Source organism: Ipomoea nil, unplaced genomic scaffold (assembly GCF_001879475.1).
Source record: "Ipomoea nil cultivar Tokyo-kokei standard unplaced genomic scaffold, Asagao_1.1 scaffold2761, whole genome shotgun sequence".
Taxonomy (NCBI): Eukaryota; Viridiplantae; Streptophyta; class Magnoliopsida; order Solanales; family Convolvulaceae; genus Ipomoea; species Ipomoea nil.
In genome coordinates, this window is record NW_017619189.1 from 3,249,217 (window position 1) to 3,271,725 (window position 22,509).

At 38.9% G+C, this 22,509-nt stretch overlaps 1 protein-coding gene across 1 annotated transcript; it reads right to left on the minus strand.

The window, feature by feature from the left end:
- Positions 1 to 21,611: 21,611 nt before the first annotated feature.
- LOC109157065 lies at positions 21,612 to 22,157 on the minus strand. The gene is made up of 2 exons (XM_019304946.1): positions 21,837 to 22,157; positions 21,612 to 21,737 (listed from the first exon to the last, which is right to left on the minus strand). The coding sequence occupies exons 1-2, from the start codon at positions 22,155 to 22,157 to the stop codon at positions 21,612 to 21,614; spliced, it is 447 nt and encodes a 148-aa protein (XP_019160491.1).
- Between the last annotated feature and the right edge of the window lie 352 nt (positions 22,158 to 22,509).

Sequence of the window (22,509 nt, forward strand, 5' to 3'; positions counted from 1 at the left end):
CAACTTTGTACCCACTATAAAATCCCTCCTTCCTCAACCCTAATAAAACACGGAGAGATTTTGAGAGTTCTTTGTAGACAAGAAAGAGAGAAATCGAGAGGCTCAAGTCGTCTTTGGAAGCAAGGAGGAAGCCAGGGAGATTTGGGAGAATCGCTTGGTTAATTCTTGTACTCTTCTGATAATTTCTAATCCTTTATTCATATTTGCTATGTATAATTTAGCCATGCTCGGCTAAATTCCTTAGGGATTTTTGGGTGAATTTGTTTATGAACCTATGTGCCTAGTTCGTTAATTTCTTAATATATTTATGTTTGGTTTTATGATTTGTGTTGCAATCTTGTTTTAATCTGTTGTTGTTGGTGGTTAAAGGCCGAAATTACTAGCTTCACAGCCATGTTTGTGTCACCAATGGGAATTGGGGCATAAATTAGGGCACACACGATTGCACCTAATGGTTGGTCCTTGGGAAAGGGGAACTTATTAGGGGAAGTTTATTCTAGATTATTGCTCATCGGGATATGGTAGTAATTAGGAATAATTGAATGCTGATCTTTGATCTTATTGGGTGTTTAAGCCATGGGAGTAGAAATTCACTAGGAATAGAGATTACGGGAGTAATTCGATTCCACTTTGCATTCCCATACAAATCTTAATTCCAAACCAAATATTACAAACGTTAATTGGCACTAGGTGATTAAACATTGTGATCCCAAGAATCCTATTTTGCTCTATTGTCTACAAAACCTTGCTACTTATTTTATTCTGCTTGTTATTTTATGCAATCAGTCAACCTTCAAGTTTTGTTCGGACTAGTTTCATATGAGTAACCTAGTAGCTAGTGATTAGTACACCACCTCTTTGTGGTTCGACAACCCGAATACTCCGGGTATTATTTGTTTGCCCCAAATTACAGCAATCACCAATGAAAATTTGTTTGATGCTAATCTTCATAAAAAAGATCAATGTGATTGTGAGACTGAAAAAAAAAAATAAAAAATTCTAAATGATAGTGTGCACAACAATGATAAATATCACTGTGACGATGAAAATGATAAGAATGTTGATAGTTGTTTAGATTATGGTGGTCACAATGATAAACCAAATTATTCATTTTTATTTGACATATATGATCCAAGCAATTGGGATGCCCTTAACTCTAGACTTATATATATTTTTGTGAAAAGGGGCCCAAATTTAGATGTCGCACAGGACCTCTATTTTTATTGGAACGGCCCTGAGTGTAGTGGAGGTGTCGTGGGGGTTATGTGATGGTGTTCGATCGGGTGGTGGTGATGCTGGTGTTAGTGTGGTGATGGTGGTGGTGTCGTGGTGGTGGTTGTGGTTGTGGTGGTAGTGATGGATGTCGGTAGTGGTGTTGGTGTTGGTGTTGATGTTGGTGGTACGGTGGTGATGGTGGTGATGGTGGTGCGATGGTGGTCGTGGAGGTGTCGTGGTGGTTGTGTGATGGTGGTCGGGTGGTGGTGATGCTGGTGTTAGTGCGGTGGTGGTGGTGGTGGTGTACATGGTAGTGGTGTGATTGTGGTTGTGGTAGTAATAATCTTAAAACTAACTTACAGAACAATGAGTGAAAAGAGAGACATGAAAATAAATTATTCGGAAAATGTCTCCCAATTAAATTAGACATTTTTTCCATTGATCAGAATGATGATTTTTTTTTTTTAACTTTATTTTCTTCCAATAGTTAAACAAAAATAAATAAATAAATAAATCAATCAAAAATCAAAAATTGACTTCCGGAAGGTTTCCAAACAGATCCTTAAAAAGGGATCTTAGAGCAATTTGATCTTCTATCCTAGAAAGGGAATCCCAAGTAGTGTTCAAGAATTGACCGTGTGCTACTCCGTATAAATTAAGGTGATTGCCCAATGATTTATCACGAGACCTTGATTATAGCTCTGAGCTTTCAGCTTGAATATAGTATTTTTTTTTTTAATGCTACTAGCTCTATTACAATGTAGTATCTGTTCATATACTTTCTCAACCTACTGAAACACAAGGAGCCAATAACGCCTCCACTGAGGCTCGAACTCACAACTTGATAACTTGATAACTTTGAAGATAAAGGTTTAAATTAGGACAATTTTAGTCGAGTTGGTCAAGCAATTAATTAATTATTAGCTGATAGTTAATTGATTTAGCTTATAACTGATTGTGTTAGCTGGTTTAACCAAGTGATAGTTTTAGATGGTTATAAAAATGTGTTTAGTAAATTAAGTGTTTACTTTTATTAGTTGATTACATATAAAATAATGTATAAGGGTATAAGTATATTTTGTTATTTACTTAGCTTTTAAAATATTTTTATAATTTATTATTATCATTGTGTTATTGTTAATTATTTTTAGCTATTATTTTTTGTTTTATTATTAATTTTGTTATAATTATAAAGAAATACTTTGTAGTTAATAATAATTCATCAATATTAAAAATATAATTTCAAATAAAAATGGATCAAATGCGAAGGATTGCTTAGGTAAAAATTAGGGTTGAATCTCATCCATTGATCCAGTCCATATCAAGGGTCTAGAATGAAAATAATTTAAAACAAAAATGCGGTGAAATTATGGCAATTTTGTGTAAGTTAATATTCTTTTGTTTTTGAGTGCATTTTTTTCTTCTTCTAGTACACGTTTTTCCTTCTTCGAGTGCATATTTTTGTCTCTTTTAGGGCACAGTTTCTCCCTTCGAGTGCATATTATTTTGCCTTGTAATGTACATTGTTTTCTTCCAGTGCACATTGTTAAGCCTTCCAGTACACAATTGATCGCTCGGGTGCAATATAGTGGATTGCGGAACAAACAAAAATAAATTTATTTCTGATCGTCCTCAAGGATCGGGGGCTGGGTTAGCCAAAGAAAGTTCTAGACACAAGCATAGAGCATTTTATAGAAGCTAGCTAAGCAACATATATAATACGTTGTTAACAGGAAAATCGTAGAAGTGGAAATAACATAATGAAAACGATAAATAAAAAGGTAGGGATTAGAATGAGTATTTATTGGTCTAAGGCTATCAAACAAAGGAGTGAGGGTTACGAAACTTTATCTTCGGGTTCAAAACTACCAACATCAATTCAGTATACTAACATGCCACTCTCGTGATTCAATGTTAGGTCAAATCGGAATACGGAGGTTGTCCCACTCTCGTGACGCTACTATACCAATCCCCTTCAATAAGCACGACTAGTCTGGAACTTCAATGTTCCCTACTCTCGTAAGTGAACCTCAAGATCGTGAGATGTGGTCTAAGGGAAATTGATAGTTGAGAGACAAGTCTAAGGTGTGAATACCCGTGGACTCCTTGTTCTTTCAGTTGCCAAAATTCCATAGTAGACAAGTATTGACAAGATTGTGCACAAACTCATTAACACTAACACACAAAACATCTCACTACACAAGAACCTTAGGTTGCGTTTCAAACCCTTGTATAAAATAGGTATTAAATAGGCATCAAACATAATAAACACCACTATCTAACCCCTAATTAAACTACTCTACTCACTCATAATAAAATAATGAAACACAAGAACATTCATAAATAACATCATCCAATAATGTATTAAATAAATAAACTAGAAATATTCCTTAAAACAAGTCAAGATTCACCATCACCAATTCAATATCCTAACAAGCCACCCTCGTGATCCAATGTTAGGTCGAATCGGAACACGAGGGTTTTCCCACTCTCGTGAAGCTAACAATTCCTCTCAATAAGAACGAGTAGTTTAAAACTTAGCTTCAATGTTCCCTACTCTCGTAAGTGAACATGAAGGTTGTGAGATGTGGTCTAAGGGAAATTGATGGTTGAGAGACGAGACTATGGGTGTGAATACCTATGGACTCCTTGCTCATTCGGTTGCCAAAATCTCATACTAGACAAGTATTGACAATGTTGTACACAAACACATCAACACTAACACACAAAAATCTCACTACAGAAGAACCCTAGGTTGGGTTTCAAACCCTTGTATGAAATAAGTATTAAATAAGCATCCAACAAAATAAACACCACTATTCAATCCTTAAACTCTTGTAACACCCCGTAATTTTACCCTTTAAATCTAAATTAATTATTTAATTAATTTCGTTAGGAGTAGCTAAAAAGGATTTAATTCGGCCGGGTTCCCTTAATTAATTGGTATGGTCCATGGTGGGCCGTGGACCCTTGTCTATATTTAAGCCTTTAAGCCCGTTAGAATAAAGAATGTGGGCCAAATACTATTCAGATTCTCATTAGGAATCCTAAACCTATTTAAGAGGAACCAATGATCAATTAGAACCCTTTCACCCATCCCTCTCCCTCTCACTCGAAAATCCCTCCCAAGAGATAGTCAAAGAATTCCCCCATCACCAAGCCTAGGAAAGATCGATTGGGAAAAGACCTTGAGGAAGAATCTTAGGAGTCGTGTAAAGGTAACTAATGTCTTACAAAACCTATTTTCCTTGCTATGTTATGATTTATTGGAATCCTTGAATGATGGAATGTGTTATCTTGTAATTATGCCTTGATAGAGCTTGTATTTAGGGTTTATATTGTGGATTCTTGATATTCTTGATGTTCTTGATGTTCTTAATGTTCTTGAACAATTATATGTGTACTCTTGTGTTTGGGCATGTCTAGAGCTTGTGCCTAGGGTTCGATAATGTTGTTCGTTGTGTTATTCTGTGTATTAAGTCCCTATAATTGTTGATGTGAGTTTGGGTGGGTTTGGACTTGAATTTGGACCAAATCGGTGAATTCCTGAGGTGGGAAATTTGCCAAGAATAGTTGTTCCAGCGGGTAGTCGGTGGGGGGACGAACCCACACCCGACTACCCGCCGGACGGCAGGTGACGTTCCAGTGGATAGCTGGCGGGTAAACGGCCACCCGCCGGACCACCTGCTGGAACAGTGGGCACCGTCGGCGGGTGGTTGTCCACCCGCCGTACCACCCGCTGGTACGGTTCGGTGTGGTGGCCGGTTGATCTCCGTTGGTCGATTTCCGTGCCTCGAAGTGTCTTCTTTGATGTTTGTGAGTCTAGAATAATGTCCTAAGTATCGTAAATAGGATTTTTGAGTCGTGTTTGTGCATGAGGTCTAAACTTGTACTGTGCGGGTCCAAAGTATGTTCTATGTTATTCCCCGTAGGTTGTATGTTTATATTGAAGTCACATGTCATTGTGAGTCTATTTGTATGTTCTTCCCTTTCCTTGGTTATCCCTTGATGAAGTTGTTGTTGAGTCTTGAATGTGGTGTTGATGTCCATGGGCGATGAAAAGATATGAGATCGAGGGTAAAAATATGTTGGTGGTATGATGCACTGCGCGTGCTTATGTTACGGTGCTGCGGTACAAATGTTATGTGCACTGCGTGTGCTTAGATTATTGTGCTGCAGTACAATCAGGTTTATGTAATGGCACTGCGTGTGCTGAGAAATCGGTGGTATGTTGGAGGGGAGCATTGCTCCGGAGGGATAAAGCTGATGGAGTACATGGTGGTCTGGAGGTACAGGTTGGAACTGATATAAGGTTGGAGCGGTGTAAAGGTTGGAACTTGGTATAAGGTTGGAACTGATATAAGGTTGGAGAGGTGTAAAGGTTGGAACTTGGTATAAGGTTGGAACATGGACGTGTCTTGTGGTCGTGGTTTGTCATTGTGTCTCTTATTGTTGTCTTGTCTTGTTGACATGGTTTGCGTGCTTGTACCGTAATGTTGTTGTGTCGTGTCGATGTTAATGGTATGTCGTGAGTCCTTATCCTGATTTGAAAGCTAGAGTTGTTTAGGACTATAATTATGTATTCCCAAGTCTCAAAATGGTTTTCATATATATATATATATATATATATATATATATATATATATATATATATATATATATATATATATATATATATATATATATATATATATATATATTGTACTCAACGCGTGGGAGTGGGTTACATAGCATTATTCGCTAACGGTTGCTACACCGCATGTTTTTCAGGTACAGATTAGTCGGCTCGTGAGCGCGCTAGACGGAGCTATGGTTCCTAGCTTAGTTAGTAGCTAGTTTTAGTTTGACGGCCTGTGAGCCATTTTGTATTCGAATGATATTTATGGGTTATGATTAGTTAGTTGGTAGCCTGTGCATCTAGGTTCTCTATCTTGGATGTGGCATAGCACCCCTAAACTATTATGCTTAGCTTCCGCTTAATTGGGTATTAATGATAGACTTATTCTTATTTCGTAAGCTTTAATTGTTTTAAATTATGCTGAAAATCGGGGGTGTTACAACTCCCTTTTTGGTATCATAATTGCTTTTATTACACGTCTTTGTACCTTAGAGTGCACATTGTTGCCTTCCAGTGAGAGGAGGTGGGTACCGACGTAGCCGTCGATCGGGAAGTAGTGGCCGACGAGTTAATTATAACGCCTTGTCGGGGCGAAGAAGGGGTTTGAGAAGAAGACATTTGGAGTGAAAGGATGCTAACCTGAACTAACGCGGAAGAAGGATCGACTGGAAAGGCAAACGAAAACTTAGGTGAAGGCCGAAAAGCTCGGAAGACGACTGGAAAATGGAAGTTGCGGTCGCCGGAAGAAGGAAGCAAAGAAAGCAAAGTGCCAGAGAAGAAGGGGTGAAAGTGAAAGAGTTGTGGGGCGGAGGTGAAAGGCATATTTATAGGTCAGGAAGGGTCCCCGGATGACGACACGTGGCAGGCATCCAACGTCTGGCAGGCGGACGTGACGGCTGACCCGACAGTTACTTTAGGGTTAAGGAAGGTGAAAAAATTTGAATTATATTCTAACTGGCGGGAAGCGAGGAGGTGTATTGAATACGCCTCATTTAATGACCACATCCTCGAGCAACCAATCGGGAAGAATTAGGGGTCGTGCGGAGATGGCTCGACCGGCGGCGGACATATTTCTTAGCTACACTACAAGATTGACATAGATGCTTGAAAGTTTCAACCCACAAACAACCTTCAAACTATTGGGCCCCCCATCCTGTGAAGGTTTACTCTCCCGAGTCGTCGCCTTGCTAAACCTCGGGAAAATGAGGGACTAGTAATAGATACTCCTGAGCAGGGTACCCAGTCAGTAGCATGTCCCAGTGCTCAAAGTTTATAGCTTGACCACACTATCGAGAAGACTGGAGAGCCTTAGCATCCAGGCTGGGCGTTGGATCTGTTTGGGCTCGGCTGGCCGCCCGGCGTAGGCTATCGGGTTGGTATGCCCGACCGGGTGCCATGCCCAAAGGCGGTTAGAGAAGATTGTCCAAGGATTTCATCCAAATTATGGGCGAGATTTCCCTCTTTAGTATTAGGAAATAAGTATGGCAGTTTAGGAAGTTTTCCTAAGAACAAATTTGTTAACTTTTTTTTTTTCCTTTTCAAGGCATGTAAATCTTGTAGAAATAGCCTCAGGGACACATTGAAAGAGGTTCAGAATCCAATTCTCTTGCAATTACTCCGTCAATTTGCACTCATTCTCTTTCCCTTAAATTGTTTTACGATTGTGTTGGCCCACCGTCTGACTACCTTGTGGCCATAAATCCAACACATTGGATATATAATGTAAAACACTAGTATAAATTAAAGCACAAGATCAAAGGAGCTTATAAATTTATTTAAATAAAAACCTAAATCTACTTCTTTTTTTTTTTTAAAGAAAGAAAAACCCTCAAATTCAATCCTATCTCGTAAATATCTCAACAACATAATTATCCTGGAAAGCAATCAAAGTGAAACTAGTAACGCAACACCGACGCAATAGTGTCAAACCAAAGCTTTGAATTTAGCCACAAAAACAACGCAACCGGCACACCCGCAAATGCAGCGATCAGACTTGTCTGCCATGCCTTCCCATACACCAGAAAGAAGGCGGCCGTGAAAGCAACCAGCATCCCACCTATCGAAACACACAGTGCCGCCAGTCCAAACAACAATCTACGCAGTGCCACACGAAAGTTATCTTCTGTGTAACGCAAAATCAGGATGGACAAGAATGTTACAATTGACAGCATCGAGCTGATCATCGCCACCACATCCGATATTGTGAAAATGCTAAAAGTTGTTTGCGCTATGAATATCGGAGTTCCTGTGCCGTCTTCGTTGCCGCCCGGTAAGGTGAAGGCGGCGGCAAATGCAACTGTGGCGATTAGCGTCGCCACCAGCATGCATGAGTTTGCAGTGTCTCTAATGGACTTTTCACCCTCTATCTTTAACACCATGTGCTCTTTCGAAAACAATTGCTTTGCGGTTTTGTCATCGTTATTTCTCATGTTGTGAAGTGATGATGGCACAATCTTCTCAACCTCCTGGCATCCATAGCATGGACAATAATAACTATGAAATTAAAGATGCATTTACTGAGGAAAATTGAAACAAAGCAAAGCAAGCCTTAAACTTTTAATTGAAAGATGTTGTTCTTACATTAAACCATGAGATCTCTCTTTCAAATTGAAGGGCAGCTGTGGATAGTTGCAGAAGTGATTGTGGCATAATCTTCTCTTCCTCCCGTTTGCCCAACATAATAAGTAGTTGCTATTTACGGAGTAATAGATGGAATTTAGAATAATAATAGTATATAATTATATTCTTGGTTGATTTAGAAAACAAAAACGGTACACTTTGCACCATACCTGAAGCAATAATGAGTGATCGTGATCTTGATCTTGAGAAGGGGTGGTGCGGTTTGGCAATCCCAGAGTGGCTGCCAAATGCAAAACGTTGTTGCGGTCATCATCTTCGAGGAGAATGATGAAATCTTTGTAACCTTGCATGTTGCATATAAGATGGACGACTTTCTTCTGTCGATATAACACAGCAACATGGAGAATGGTCTGTCCTTTTTTATTCAGCTCCCACAAGAGGTCTGGGTTGCTGTTAAGAACAATATATAGAAACTCAACATTCCCCTCTCTTGCAGCATAGTGAAGTATCTCTTTACGCCTGATTAGCTCCAGAAACTCACCATCGCTTAAGGATGTACACTCTAACCAAATCTTTTTAAACAGCTTTCTGCCTTGCTCCTTGACCAAACACTTTTCTTTCATCCAATTTGAGACTATATATAATAAAAACACAAGCTTTAATTTTTACAATAATCCATGCATAATCCATTTCATTACATATTTAATTTGATCCTAATATAAGTTATACCACAATGATATGATTCCCCTTTTATCAAACATGAAAAAAAAAAAAAAAAAAAAAGATTATTTGAACTATATATGCTGGCCTTACAAAGTGTGGGAAGCACATTAGAAGTTGCAAGAAGAAATGTTTCCATAATTCCTTCTCGGAGGCTCTCCTCAATACGCTTTCGAGCTAAAACGTCCAACAGTATTTGATTCCGATCTAACGTTGTCAGGGTCAAAGGTGTATACTGTGTTAACATCGTCGTTGCCACGTCTGCATTACAGGAAAACCAAGAAAGCAAAAACAAATTAAGGAGATGTGTTAGGATCAAGTGCTTACCACTCACATGCCTCTATCCAACAATCCCCCAACCGCCTCTTCTATCGGCCCTGCCCAACAATTTACCCTTATCAAATTCGTGATTTAGCTCTGATACCACTTGTTAGTATCAAGCGCTTACCCCTCATGCCAAAAGCTATAGATAGTGGCAAATTATGCCATGGAAACGTGCCCTCCTTGCAAGGTGGACACGATTCTAGATTCATAATTTTTCTAATTAAAAAAATATATATTTTTCACTTGTTGTTAACGGCGTTTTTCTCTTCACAATCGCATTGTTTCGTCTTCAGTATGAATCTACAGTGTAGAAATTATAAATCTAAAGTATAAAAATTATGAATCTACAATATTAGGTTTGTGAACATGTGATAGAGCTATATGTTCATAATTTTATAAATATATGTTCATAATTATAGAGCTATATGTTCATAATTTTTTATATTCCCAATTGTTAAACTCTGTATTCACAAATCACAGAACTATATGTTCATAATTTGATAACTGTACAGTTTAGAAATTATGAATCTACAGTACAGATATTATGAATCTGCAGTATATAAATTACGAATCTATGGTATAGAAATTATGAATCCACAATTTAAAAATTATGAATTTACACTTTATAAGGTGGGCACGGTTCCACAGCATAACGTTCCATAGCTAGTACGGAAGACACAAGTGAATTATTTTGTTACTTATAGTCCGCTATCACATTGTTTGAGACAGGCCCTGTGCTGGACTTGACCATTAAAACTTTACCCACCTCGGTCCAACAATCCCCAGTAACCAAGTACTAGACATGACCCCTTTACCGGCCTTGCCCAACAAGATGAGATAGCAAATATGATGTTAATTCAAAACAAATGTAATGCTGAAGACGTACCGTACATATTGTTCAGAATAGTGGCTTCCAAGAGCCAAATGATCTCCCAGTCTCCCAACTCGGAGAAGTCTGTGATGTCACAGAGGTATGCAACCATGGATTTATGCCCCATCACAACTGCGTGATGGATTGGCGTTTCACCCTTCTCATCCCGGATGTTCCATAATTTCCCGTTCTTCTCGCTCATCACCTTAGCATTTTCTACCACTCCCGACATGGCTGCGTAACTAAAAGCTGTGCATCCCACATCATTCTTCAGTTCCAAGTCTTCTGGCTCCAAAACGTGGACGAGCCGCCGCAGAAATTCTGTTCTTTTCGCCGCTGTGGCCAGGTGAAGCACTGTTTCTCCTTTTTTCGTAATCCTTTCGCGACAGTAATTCCGATTGCTTTTGAGAATTCGTTCGGCGGTGTTCCAGTCACCTCGAAGAGCCGCACGTTGGATCTGGAAATCCAGCGTGCGTGTTCTGTGACCTGAAAACAATAAAAAAATATATATATTGAAACTCCCTTTAAGCCCTTTAACTAAAGCATCGGTTGGGTTGGCGTAACCTCAGTCAAGTTAGTAGACTTGAGGTTCCAAGTTTTGATTGTCTTAGTTTGAATCGATTAGCTATGACAACCTAGCTAAACTGGTTAACCTCTTTGTAGTCCTTTAAAACCACAAGGCCAGCTTTTTTCAATGCAAACTCTCAGTAGTGGTCGCAGATTTCCTCCTCACTTAAAAAAATAAATTCTAAGGTATCAATTTACACCAATGCGGACATTGCTATTACCAGCATGAAGTGGATTCTGAACATCAAAGTGAAAACTGCAACATGTTAATCTCTTCCCTGTATTACTTAAACTTGACATGGGAGAGCTTTGATCGATCTCTGAAAATAAAATAAATTAAAGAAGCTAAGGGGCTAGCTAAAAGATACATATAAGTGAAGAGATCAATTGCAACTTAATACTGTAATTAACATATATATAATTGTTGTAAGAGTAAGACATACCTGTGAAAGTTCCCCTGGCCTGCTGGTAATATGTAATAATTCTCAGATCAATGTTCTGCGTTCTGATCAAGTTCCTCTTGGAAAGAATATATGTAACTTTTAAATAATTTTTACAATTTTTAATCAAATATCATCTGAGTTTTAACAACTATCTAACTTTTAAAAAAAAAAATTAAAATTTTTAATCAAATATCATCCGACTTTTAACAACTTCCTAAGAGTTTAATTTGAATGAGTTTGGTGTGAATACCCATATTCCATTCAAATATCTTATTTCATGTGCAATAAGATTTAAATTTAATTTTAATGGGAACAACAACAATCCTATTTCATGTGCATTTGGATCGAATCTTTCATTTATTGCTTTAATTTTAATATTTTTGGGGGTTTGCTGTGAGAAAGTCAACATCAATTAATTAATTTTTTATTTTTTTTTTAAATATAGCTTCTCAGTTGATTAAACAAGACGAATATAAAAATTATATAAATAAATGTATAAAAAAATTATGTATCACATGCATGCCGTGTGCTTTCGCCTTACAACTCCGACGATGACGGTAGCTTTGTCGACGACGATGACGAGTATGGTTCTGACGTGAGTTTTCGTCCTTTTCTGTGACCTAATACCTCTTTTCTTTGGTTAAGTAATTGTCTGTGTAGACGAAAATGTGTAAGCTAGTCATTATTTAGTACTCCCTCTGTCCCATTTTGCATGTCTTACTTTCCTTTTTAGTTTGTCCCAAAATGTTGTCCTCTTTCTAAAATTGAACATCACCATCATTCTACTTTTTCCCAAATTACCCTTATGACTTTTGCTTTTATTTCCAAAAGTGAAAAAGTGAAGGGCATAATTGGAAAATACATAGCATTTACTTTAATTCCTTAAAAAGCGTGCAAAAAGCAAATGAGACAACCAATTCGGGACGAAGGGAGTAATATTTTGTGATTCTATCTTCTAAGCGCAAGATGTTTATTCATTTTACGTTGCTTAAAAATTGGATTAAGCAGCGAAATTTTTAACAGGTAATTGCAGTCATATAAGTAAGTTGTTAGTATCGAAGCAGCATTTAGCTACTTATTGAAGCTATGAAGGTAGTTATAACAAAATATATGCCACTAAATCGTCCCTAAGTGTGAGGAAATGAGGTAGAAAATTTCAAATGAAAAACATGGTGCTTTTGGTTTTCATAGCTGCTACAATTACAGGGCATTTGGTTGCGAGTAAGGAATTAGGGTGGAAAGGAATTGCAATTCAGTAGAAAAAGAATAAGGTGGGAATAAAATAGAAATTCAAATTACATTGTTTGGTAGGAATGAATAGAATTATTGGGTAGGGAATGAAAGAAGTGATATAAAGACTAAAATATCCTTGTGTAATAATAATAGTAGTAATAATTAAGGGTACTTTTGTCATTTTATCCATTTTTCCTTTTCCACAACCACCGAATTGCAATTCATAGGGGGGTGCCCATGAATTGCAATTCAGCAAAAGGAGGGAATTGCAATTATGTGTAATTGCAATTCCATCCAACCAAACGGCGTAATTGTGGCTTCCACTGAATTGTAATTCAACTACAGTCAAATTACGCCCAACCAAATGGGCCTTTAATTATTGTCTCGTTTGGTGGGTACTCTGTCATTAACAATTTTATTTCAAAACATCATAACCGTGCTAGCAACAGTTGAGTTTGACGAAACTCTATTTCTTTTTCAATTTTAAATTTGGAGTGACATGTTAGAAACATGGAAAACCTGCAAATGGAATTAATGGTATGAAATGAATTAGTTTAGGGATTCAATTGTAATTTTTTTTTCAATGACCTAATTTTAGTATCGTGTGTAATTAGATGCCTACTTGACCCTTATTCCTTCTTTTTTTTTTTTTTAATATAGCTTCAGTTATTTTTTTTGAAAGGAGCATGTACGGCATTTATTGAAAATATGCAGAAATAGATGCTGACGGATCATAATCCGAGTACATACTAGTTGTCTGAGTAAAAGCAGTAGATGCTAAAGTATGAGCTAAATAATTATCTAGTCTAGGAACATACTGAAGTAAACAATAATCAAAAGACGACATAATAGTCCTGCAACTATCAACGGCATATCCCAAGTACGATCTTGACGAGTGCGTCGTAGATGATAGGTATTGTTGTAGTACCAAACAATCCGTGAAGAGGTCGATAGATTGTATTCCGCGGTTTCTTAGCCACGACAAAACTTCCTTGCATGCATTGGCTTCCGCCATTAGTGGTGAGAAACAATTTATCATTGGGGCAGTCATAGCCGAAATATAATGTCCTTGCCAATTTAGAATAATAGCTCCTACCGCTGCTTTGTTCGTGTGTGGGTCGTATGCCGCATCGAAGTAACATTGATTCCTTATATGTGGTGTGGGTTGGGAGTCCATAATCGGCGCTGGCAGCTCTGCAGTAATAACGCGATTTGCCGTGGGGTTCGGCGTAGCTACGTGGCTGTCGACCACGGTGGCAGTCCGGTTGGACGATGCTGCCACAGTGGCAGTCCGGCTGGGTGCCGCTGAGGAAGTGGCCAGTACTCGCAGTCCAGGATGGGCTTGTTTCCAAGAATTCACAGCTGATGATGCCATTGCAATTATTTTCTGAGGCCTGGGTAAGACTGCCTCCCATACAGCCCCATTCCTTGCCCGCCAAATATTGTATAAGAGTGCCACTGCATAAATAATTCCATCATTATCTAAAGTATTCATCAAATCATTAAACCAATCACTGAAAATATTTGTGACACTATTTGGGATTGGAAGGTGGGATTGTGCCCAAATGTTTGTCGAATAATCACATGTGATCAACGAATGCACAATATCTTCATGCCCAATTCCACACATGGCACATGTTGGATCAATATCAACTCTCTTTATAAGTAAATTCTTCGTAGTGGGCAAAATATCATGTAAAGCTCTCCACAGAAATATTTTCCACCTTGGGGGGGCTTTAAGCTTCCATAATACTTTCCATTTATCAAAGGTCCCAACCGTTTGGGTGTAGTTACCCACGATTGTTCTATAACCATTTTTCACCGAATATTCACCTTTTGGGTCCCCATACCAATACCACAAATCCTCATAATCTGGTGACACAGGTATTTTTAGAACTTGCTCTACATCCCCAGGATCCAAAATATCAGCTAGTATCTCTTGGTCCCAGGTACCTGTCTGTTGGTCCATCAGTCCCATCACCTTTGCCTGTGCCAATTGGGGTGGTTTTTCTGTTACAATTTTCGGGTGACTCATATCCTGTAACCATGGGTGTTCCCAAATCAAAGTTGATTTGCCATCCCCAATCCTGCGCCTAACCCCTCCACAAATTAAATCATGTGCTGCCAAAATACTTCGCCAACAAAAACTTGGGTTATTCCCCAAGCATGCTTCATAGAAAGAATTGGTGGGATAGTACCTGGCCTTATACACTCTTGAGACCAACGAATGAGGCTGTGTCAGAAAGCGCCACGCTTGCTTGCCCAACATTGCAAGGTTAAAGGCACGTAGCTCTTTGAACCCCAATCCTCCATATTCCTTTGGGATACACAGTTTATCCCAAGCTTTCCAATGAATACCCTGGTCATCTCTCGCTCTCCACCAGTATCGATTCATGGTTCGTTCAATGGCAGTACACAGAGTCATAGGGAGTAGAAAAACGCTCATTGAAAAGGTAGGCATAGACTGAGCCACACTTTTCAATAAAACTTCCTTTCCTGCCTGTGACAAAAGTTTCTTATTCCACGAGTTAATCCTCTGCCTTATCTTATCTTCAATATATGAAAATGCCACCTTTCTATTCCTGCCCACAAATGATGGAAGCCCCAAGTATTTTCCAAAATTCTGAGCCTGCACTACTCCCAACATATCAGCAATCTCCTCTCTTATTTCAGCACGAGTATTCTTGCTATAACAAATGTTTGATTTGTGATAGTTAACTGCCTGGCCAGACATTTTTTCATATTCCGACAAACACCGTTTTACCACACCGGCCTCTTGAGTATTTGCTTTGAAAAAAAGCAGACTATCATCAGCAAAGAATAGATGAGTAATTGAGGGAGCTCCTCTTGCCACTCTACATCCATGTATCTCCCCTTTTGCCTGTGCTTGTTGTAATAATATTGAAAGTCGCTCAGCACAAATAATAAACAAATAAGGTGAGAGGGGATCACCTTGCCTTAAACCACGAGTCGGGGTTATTTCATCAGTCTTCGAACCGTTTACCATTACACTGTAAGATACAGTGGTTACACACATCATCAGTAACTCTATCCATCTTTCATCAAATCCCAGTGCCCTTAGCATCCTTTCCAAAAAATCCCATTCCATACGGTCATAAGCCTTCGCCATATCTAGCTTTAAAGCTCCCCAACCTGTTAGCCCACACTGCTTCCTGTTCAAAAAATGGCCAACTTCCGCAGCTATCAAGATATTATCTGTAATTAGTCTTCCAGATATAAATGCACTCTGGGATTCTGATATAATACTCTCCATTAATGGTTTCATCCTGGCTGTAATTACCTTTGCCATAACTCTGTAAACGACATTACTCAAAGCAATTGGTCTATAATCAGAAACCATTTCCGGGGTTTTCTTCTTGGGAATCAAGATAATATTCGTTTCATTTAACTTATCAGGCATTGAGCAAGTATTCAAACAATTCAGAATATAAGAGGAAACATCAGTACCCACTACATCCCAAAAGTGCTGATAAAAACCAGGGTTCATACCATCCGGCCCTGGTGCTTTATCAGGATACATCGAAAACAATGCAGTTTTAACCTCCTTTTCCTCAAAGGGGCGCAGTAAACTCTCATTCTGTATGCCTGTCACACGTGAGTGTATACTCCCAAAGAACTCATCATCAATAGCAGGAGTACTCGAGTTAAAAATTCCACGATAATAATCCATGATTACATTTGTCATGGCATCCCCCTCAATCCAATCCCCATCAGTATTCATAATTTTAGTAATAACATTCTTTTTCTTTCGATGAGAAGCATACCTGTGATAAAATCTGGTGTTTGAATCCGCATCCTTGAGCCAATGCTGTTTGGCCCTCTGCCTCCAGTACGTATCCTCTTGTAGCTCAACATGAGCCAAACATTCATCTAGTCTCCGAACTTCAGCTAGGGATGTTGAATCTGTACATCCCCTTAGGCGCATTTGTTCCTTTCGTAATTTCATTATTTTTTCGCCAAACTTATGGAATCGGTCTCCACCCCAGCGTGTTAACCGATCACCACATAGAGCAACACACTCCTGCAACCCCCTGACTCTTCCCTCGCCCCATGATTTCTCCACCACCTCCCTACACCCCTCATCATGTAGCCATGCCATCTCAAAACGAAAACCCTTTCTTCGAACACCCGTCCTTCCCCGAAGATTGAGAATCCCAAGGAAAAGGAAGGAATGATCTGATTTTCGGGTTAATATATTCTGTACATTTGCATCAATCACCAAGTCTCTCCAGGTTTGAGTAGCCAAAACCTTATCTAGTCTTTCCTCTATCCAGTTCAGTGTGCCTTTACCTTTTTCCCAAGTGTAGGGATATCCAGACATTGGCAACTGCGTCAAACCACACTCTTCAATTGTTTCTCCAAACCCCCGTAGCAAACTGTCTGGATGGGGATTTCCTCCCCGTTTCTCATACTGATATAAGAGATCGTTAAAATCTCCAATAATCACCCATGGCAGATCCGATCTACTAGCCAACGATCGAATAAGGTCCCACGACTCCCTTCTCTGCGGACGCTTCGAGAAGCCATAAAACCCAGTCATCCTCCACTTAGCAAACCCTGGCACACTCACCTCCACATCTATGTGATTATTTGAATAACCCATTATTCTTGCAATATCATTCGTTCTCCACAACAATGCCAGTCCTCCACTCAATCCAGAATTATCCACATTAAAAAGGCCTTCGAAACCCAGCTTAATCCGAAGTCGCTCTGCATGATCTCGGTTAACCTTGGTTTCTATCAGAAATACAAAATCGGGTTTCTTGCGGGACACTACGTCCTCAATCTCCCGAACTGTCCGTGGATTACCCAAGCCACGGCAGTTCCAGCTCAATGTACTCATTGGGTCGGGCGGGTCTGCACCGCAGCACCCGCCATCTGCAAGTTTTTTTGAACATCGGACATTGCTATATCCTCTCCCATCACCACTCCCTCCCTCACCCGATTTCCCCCACCACCCTCAATCCCAGAATTTGCCAAATGTGAGTTGCCTGGCTCAATATTCACCCCCACTTCCACTCCACCACCAACCTCCCCATCGACTCTACGCCTCTTCGGGTCCACCCTAACTCCCTCTTCCTCCCCCATTACCCCCTTCTCTCTCGCCATCCCCTCCTGATCATCACCATTCTCCCTCACGTCATTACCCACCGCAACCCTCCCTCTCACTCCAGCAGTAGCCAGCCCACTCATGACTACCGTACCGTGTCCGTAACCCCCTACACCAAACCCAATTTCTTTCCTTCGTTCTTGCCCCATTTTAAACCATTTATCACCCAATGTCTTGGCCGGATTATTACCGCCCGCTCTCATAGCCGCACCAAATAAATATTGATCCGGTGTTAATAACGAACGACGAGCAGCTAAACAGAATTTATCAGTATGCCCCATCACACCACAAAAAAAGCAGAACATATGCAACCATTCGTACTTGAAATTTACCCAGACCCACGTTCCATCCCTCATAATCATCTTCATGCGTCGTTTCAACGGGACCGAAACATCATGTGTTATACGTATTCGATGGAATGAAGTCCACGGCCTTTCAAAATTACGTTCATCACAACGTAAAAACACTCCCGCAAAATCCCCAATCCGCTCAAGCACTTTTACAGTTCGGTATCCCAATGGAATATCATAAACCTGCAGCCAGAAATCCACCGTGTTGAGTACTACCTGCGTCGGATCTTCCCCATCATTCAGCACCTGGCAAAGAAACGTTGCGTTTTCAAACGCCCAAGGACCTTCCTCCAACACCCGACGCATGTCCGTCTCGTCAAAGAATGTAAAGAGATATAAGTTCGGACTAACATCCGTAATCTCAATTCCCATCAATGGCCGCCATGCCGAGGCCATAACCCGTTTCATCACCTCCACCTTCAGAATTCGGTCAGTTAGGAATCTGCCGACTAACGTCCATGTGTGACGTTCTTGTTGTGGAACCGCAATCGTATATCCTTCGTCCTCAAACCGTACGCCCAGTTCCTCGTCATCCAAGCTCATTTCCGCAGTCGATGCAGTGATGTCTCTTACATCCATGGCTTTTTCGCCGGTGTTCGACCGGACTAACGCAGCAAGAAAACCGTCGGAACCCTAGATCTCAGGGGGGTAGGGAGGAAACCCTAGTTTTCAGGGAGAAATTTGAAAAGTGAATTTGAACCGTCTTTATTTTAAAATAGTCTAAATTCAACAATAAATGTATTTTTTTTTTCAGTTCGGAACATGAACCGACTATTCCGATTTGTGATTTTAATAAAATCTAAATATCGTGTTTCGATTCTAAATTGTAATTAGAATATTTCGTTTAGTTACTATAGTGTCTGTTCGATTTGAACCAAGTCGTGGTCATAATTTGTTGGAGAAAAAAAATAAAATATTTATTTTAAGAGTAAATATGTCCATTGAACATTTTAGGGGGAAAAACAGTCACTTGAATAATTCAAAAAAAAAAATGATATAAATACATAACTCAGGGAAGAAAAATGTCATTTTCCCGTTTCTCTATTTGCTAGGACTATAGTCATCAATACAGTCTTTAACATTTGGTCCCGTCAGTCCGGAATACGGAATGAAAGAAAAAGAAAAGACATTCAAATAGTCAAACATTTGGTAGAGGTAGGTAACAATGCATTAAATATTTTAAAATTTAGATCTGCCAATTTAACAGAAATCCTAGTTCCATTTGAATTTTGAATTTTATTTATTTATTTTACATAACAACGGGTTCAAACAACTCAAGTACTGGGTTTTAATACATAAAATGGATTAAGATGTAATATTTGATTAAAATTTTAAAAAACAAAGTAACTTTGTATGGTTATTGATATTATTGTTAAGTATTTAGTCAAATATCCTACTGCAAATGCCTATACATTGTAGTTGGGGTAACGTAATAAAAATACAAATACTAAGAGTCGATAAATATGAAAACGCTACGCCTGTTTCTAGCATATAGCCATATTAAAAACTGAAGATCCTTGAACCCCATTCTTCCAGCTTAGTTTGGGGCGCATAACTAATAAGAGTCTAAATGTTGATATTTTTACCTTACATTTAAGCTTATTTTTCTTGTTATTTGCTATAATTTTGTCAAAAGTGTCCCTCATTTGATTCATTTGTGTGTTTATGTGTAATTCTCAATGGTTTAGACGATGAATTGAATGATTTTTGGGACATTTCGAATGCATGTAGAGTCAATGGGAGCCAACGAGAAGCTATGAAGATGGAGACAACACCTCTTAGAGAGTGGTGTGTTTAGTGGTCTTGGTCATTTAATTTGGACAAACAAAGGCAAAAGTGGAGCAAAAGAGCAAGAAGTTGAAATTCCCGCACAAATCGTCCAATGCTCAGTATTTTGGTCATATCTCTGCGTAAAAATATCCAAATCAAGTAAATTTTATATCATTGGAAAGCTAACTTGAAGGGATACAACTTTGATGAATACCACAAATGCTAATTCAAAAGTATCGAGGGTGCAATATTTCCTAGAAGACGGACATAGTGCACAAGATGGCAACCAGGCAGTGTACACTGCCTGGTGGCCACGGATGTGGCCACGCCCGTGGCCGCTGGGCAGTGTGCCCTATTTCTGGCCACGGGTGAAGCCACACCCATGGCCAACGTCTGCAACACATTACATTGCGAATTTGGCCCTTTAAAATGGAATTTTTCCACCCCAAAAATATATCTTTCATTTTCCTTTCATTTCTCTAGTTAGAGTTTGTTTAGAATAGCTTAGATTAGTGTACATTACTTGTTCCTTTCCATTTCCAAGCTCAAGAACATTACAAATCTTAGCTTGGATTTTAAAGCTTCAATAGAGAAGTTTTCTTATTCATCTCTTCTCTTTACTTTTCATCTATGCTTTCAATTACTCTTTGAATATTTTGTATCTATTGTTATATTATGAGTAGCTAAGTGTTTTGGGACTAGGATTTGGTTTGATTTCTTGCTATTGATGCCTATTTGAGTTGTATTGCATAAATGAGATTATTTGGATAGGGTTGTGTGAAATGAGTTTGTTGAGAAATTTGTGTATGATTGTCGGACCCCAATTAGATGCTTGATTTGGAGTGTGTTTGTTGCTACGAGAGTAGAGCTTGTACACTAGCCACACATTCACACACTTAATACCCAATACGAGGGTACTTTGGGTGTTAAGGGAAATCTTTGCCTTGTGTTCTTGTTTCGGCATCCTTGGGTTGAATTTTCACGAGAGTGGAGTTCAATGTGAGGTTGCAAGTCCAAATAGATACGAGAGTGGTATTTGGACACTTTTGTGCATCTCACTTACCCTATGCCTTGATTTAATTCCCTAATCTTTAGTACAATATTTGGCATCTTAGTTTGAATCAACCAAATCATGGTCCTTTGTTTTACTTGTCTTATTTGTTATTTGTTTAATCATATCAAACAAATTCCTTACCCGATAGGTCTAGCTTCTAACAGAATAGTTCTAGCTTGTGCTTAACTCCACTTTGCATCAATTCCTATCATTACAAGAACCATCTACAGTGGAACGATATCTAAACTCTATACTGTGATTTGATACTTGATGCATGTGTGAAAATCGTCTTTATCAATAACAAATCATATGTCATCCAGTGAATACCTCTTCCATTAACTCCACCCGAGCCCCACCAATACCGATTCATAGTTCTTTCTAACGCCACACATAGGAATCAGGAAGGAAAAAGACACTCATAGAGAAAGTAAACATAGCTTGGACCACACTTTCCAGTAAAATTTCCTTACCTGCCTACGATAGGAGCCGCTTGTTCCAAGCACCAATCCTTTGTCTGATCTTATCCTCAATATATATACGAGAAAACCAGCCTTTTGTTTTTTTCCTACAAAGGAAGGCAACCCCAAATATTTCTCAAAATTAGCAGCTTGAGTAACACCCAAATCCGCCACTACATTTTCCTTGTACCCTTCTACTGTGTTTATGCTAAAGCACACACTAGATTTATGAAATATTGACAGTCTGACCAGAAAGGTTCTCATACGTCTGAAGGCACTACTTGACCACTCCTGGTTCTTGCACATTTACTTTAAAGAACAATAGGCTATCATCAGCAAATAATAAATGTGATATCGTTGGGGCACCTCTCGCCACTCTATAACCATGAATGAACCCTTGGGCCTGAGCATGTTGTAGCAAAAGTGAAAAACATTCAACACAAATTATAAAGAGATAAGATGACAAGGGATCACCTTGTCAAAGACCACGGGAGGGGGGGACCTGGCCACTATTGACACCATTCACCAAAATATTGTAAGAAACCGACGTTACACACTTCATTACCAAATCCACCCATCCTCCTGCAAATCCCAAAGCCTCCAACATACAACGCAAGAAAGACCACTCCATCTTATCATAAGTCTTTTCCATATCTAATTTCAAAGCTCCCCAGCCAACCTTCCCACACTGCTTTCTGTTCAGATAGTGACCAATCTCAGCTGCTACAAGAATATTATCAGTGATTAGCTTACCAAGAATAAAAGCACTCTGAGATTCAGAAATCACATCACCTAATAATGGTTTCATTATGTTAGCAAGCATGTTGGTCATATTTATATATACCACATTACAGGTAGCAATAGGCCTTAAATCAGACACCAATCCAGACACTTTCTTTTTTGGAATTAGGACAACATTGGAATCAAAATGGTAATGAGAATCAAATAATTGGCAATGTTAATGGGTTTAAGTCGAATGAATAACCTCGTTTGATAGTAAATAGGAATTGGAATTAAAACAAACAAATAATTAATTAATTAAAATAAAAATGAATAAATATTTAAAAAGATATAATAAAGATATATACATATACATATATGTGTATATAAATTAAAATTCTATATTTAATGCATGGACAATGACTTATTTATTTATTTTTTCATTTTTCATTTTT

Coding starts and splice junctions, on each gene's coding strand:
- LOC109157065 (XM_019304946.1), bottom strand. CDS start 22,157: ATGCTTGCTAACATAATGAAACCATTATTAGGTGATGTGATTTCTGAA. Junction 21,738..21,836: donor ATGGTGTCAATAGTGGCCAG/GTCCCCCCCTCC, acceptor CAACATGCTCAG/GCCCAAGGGTTCATTCATGG.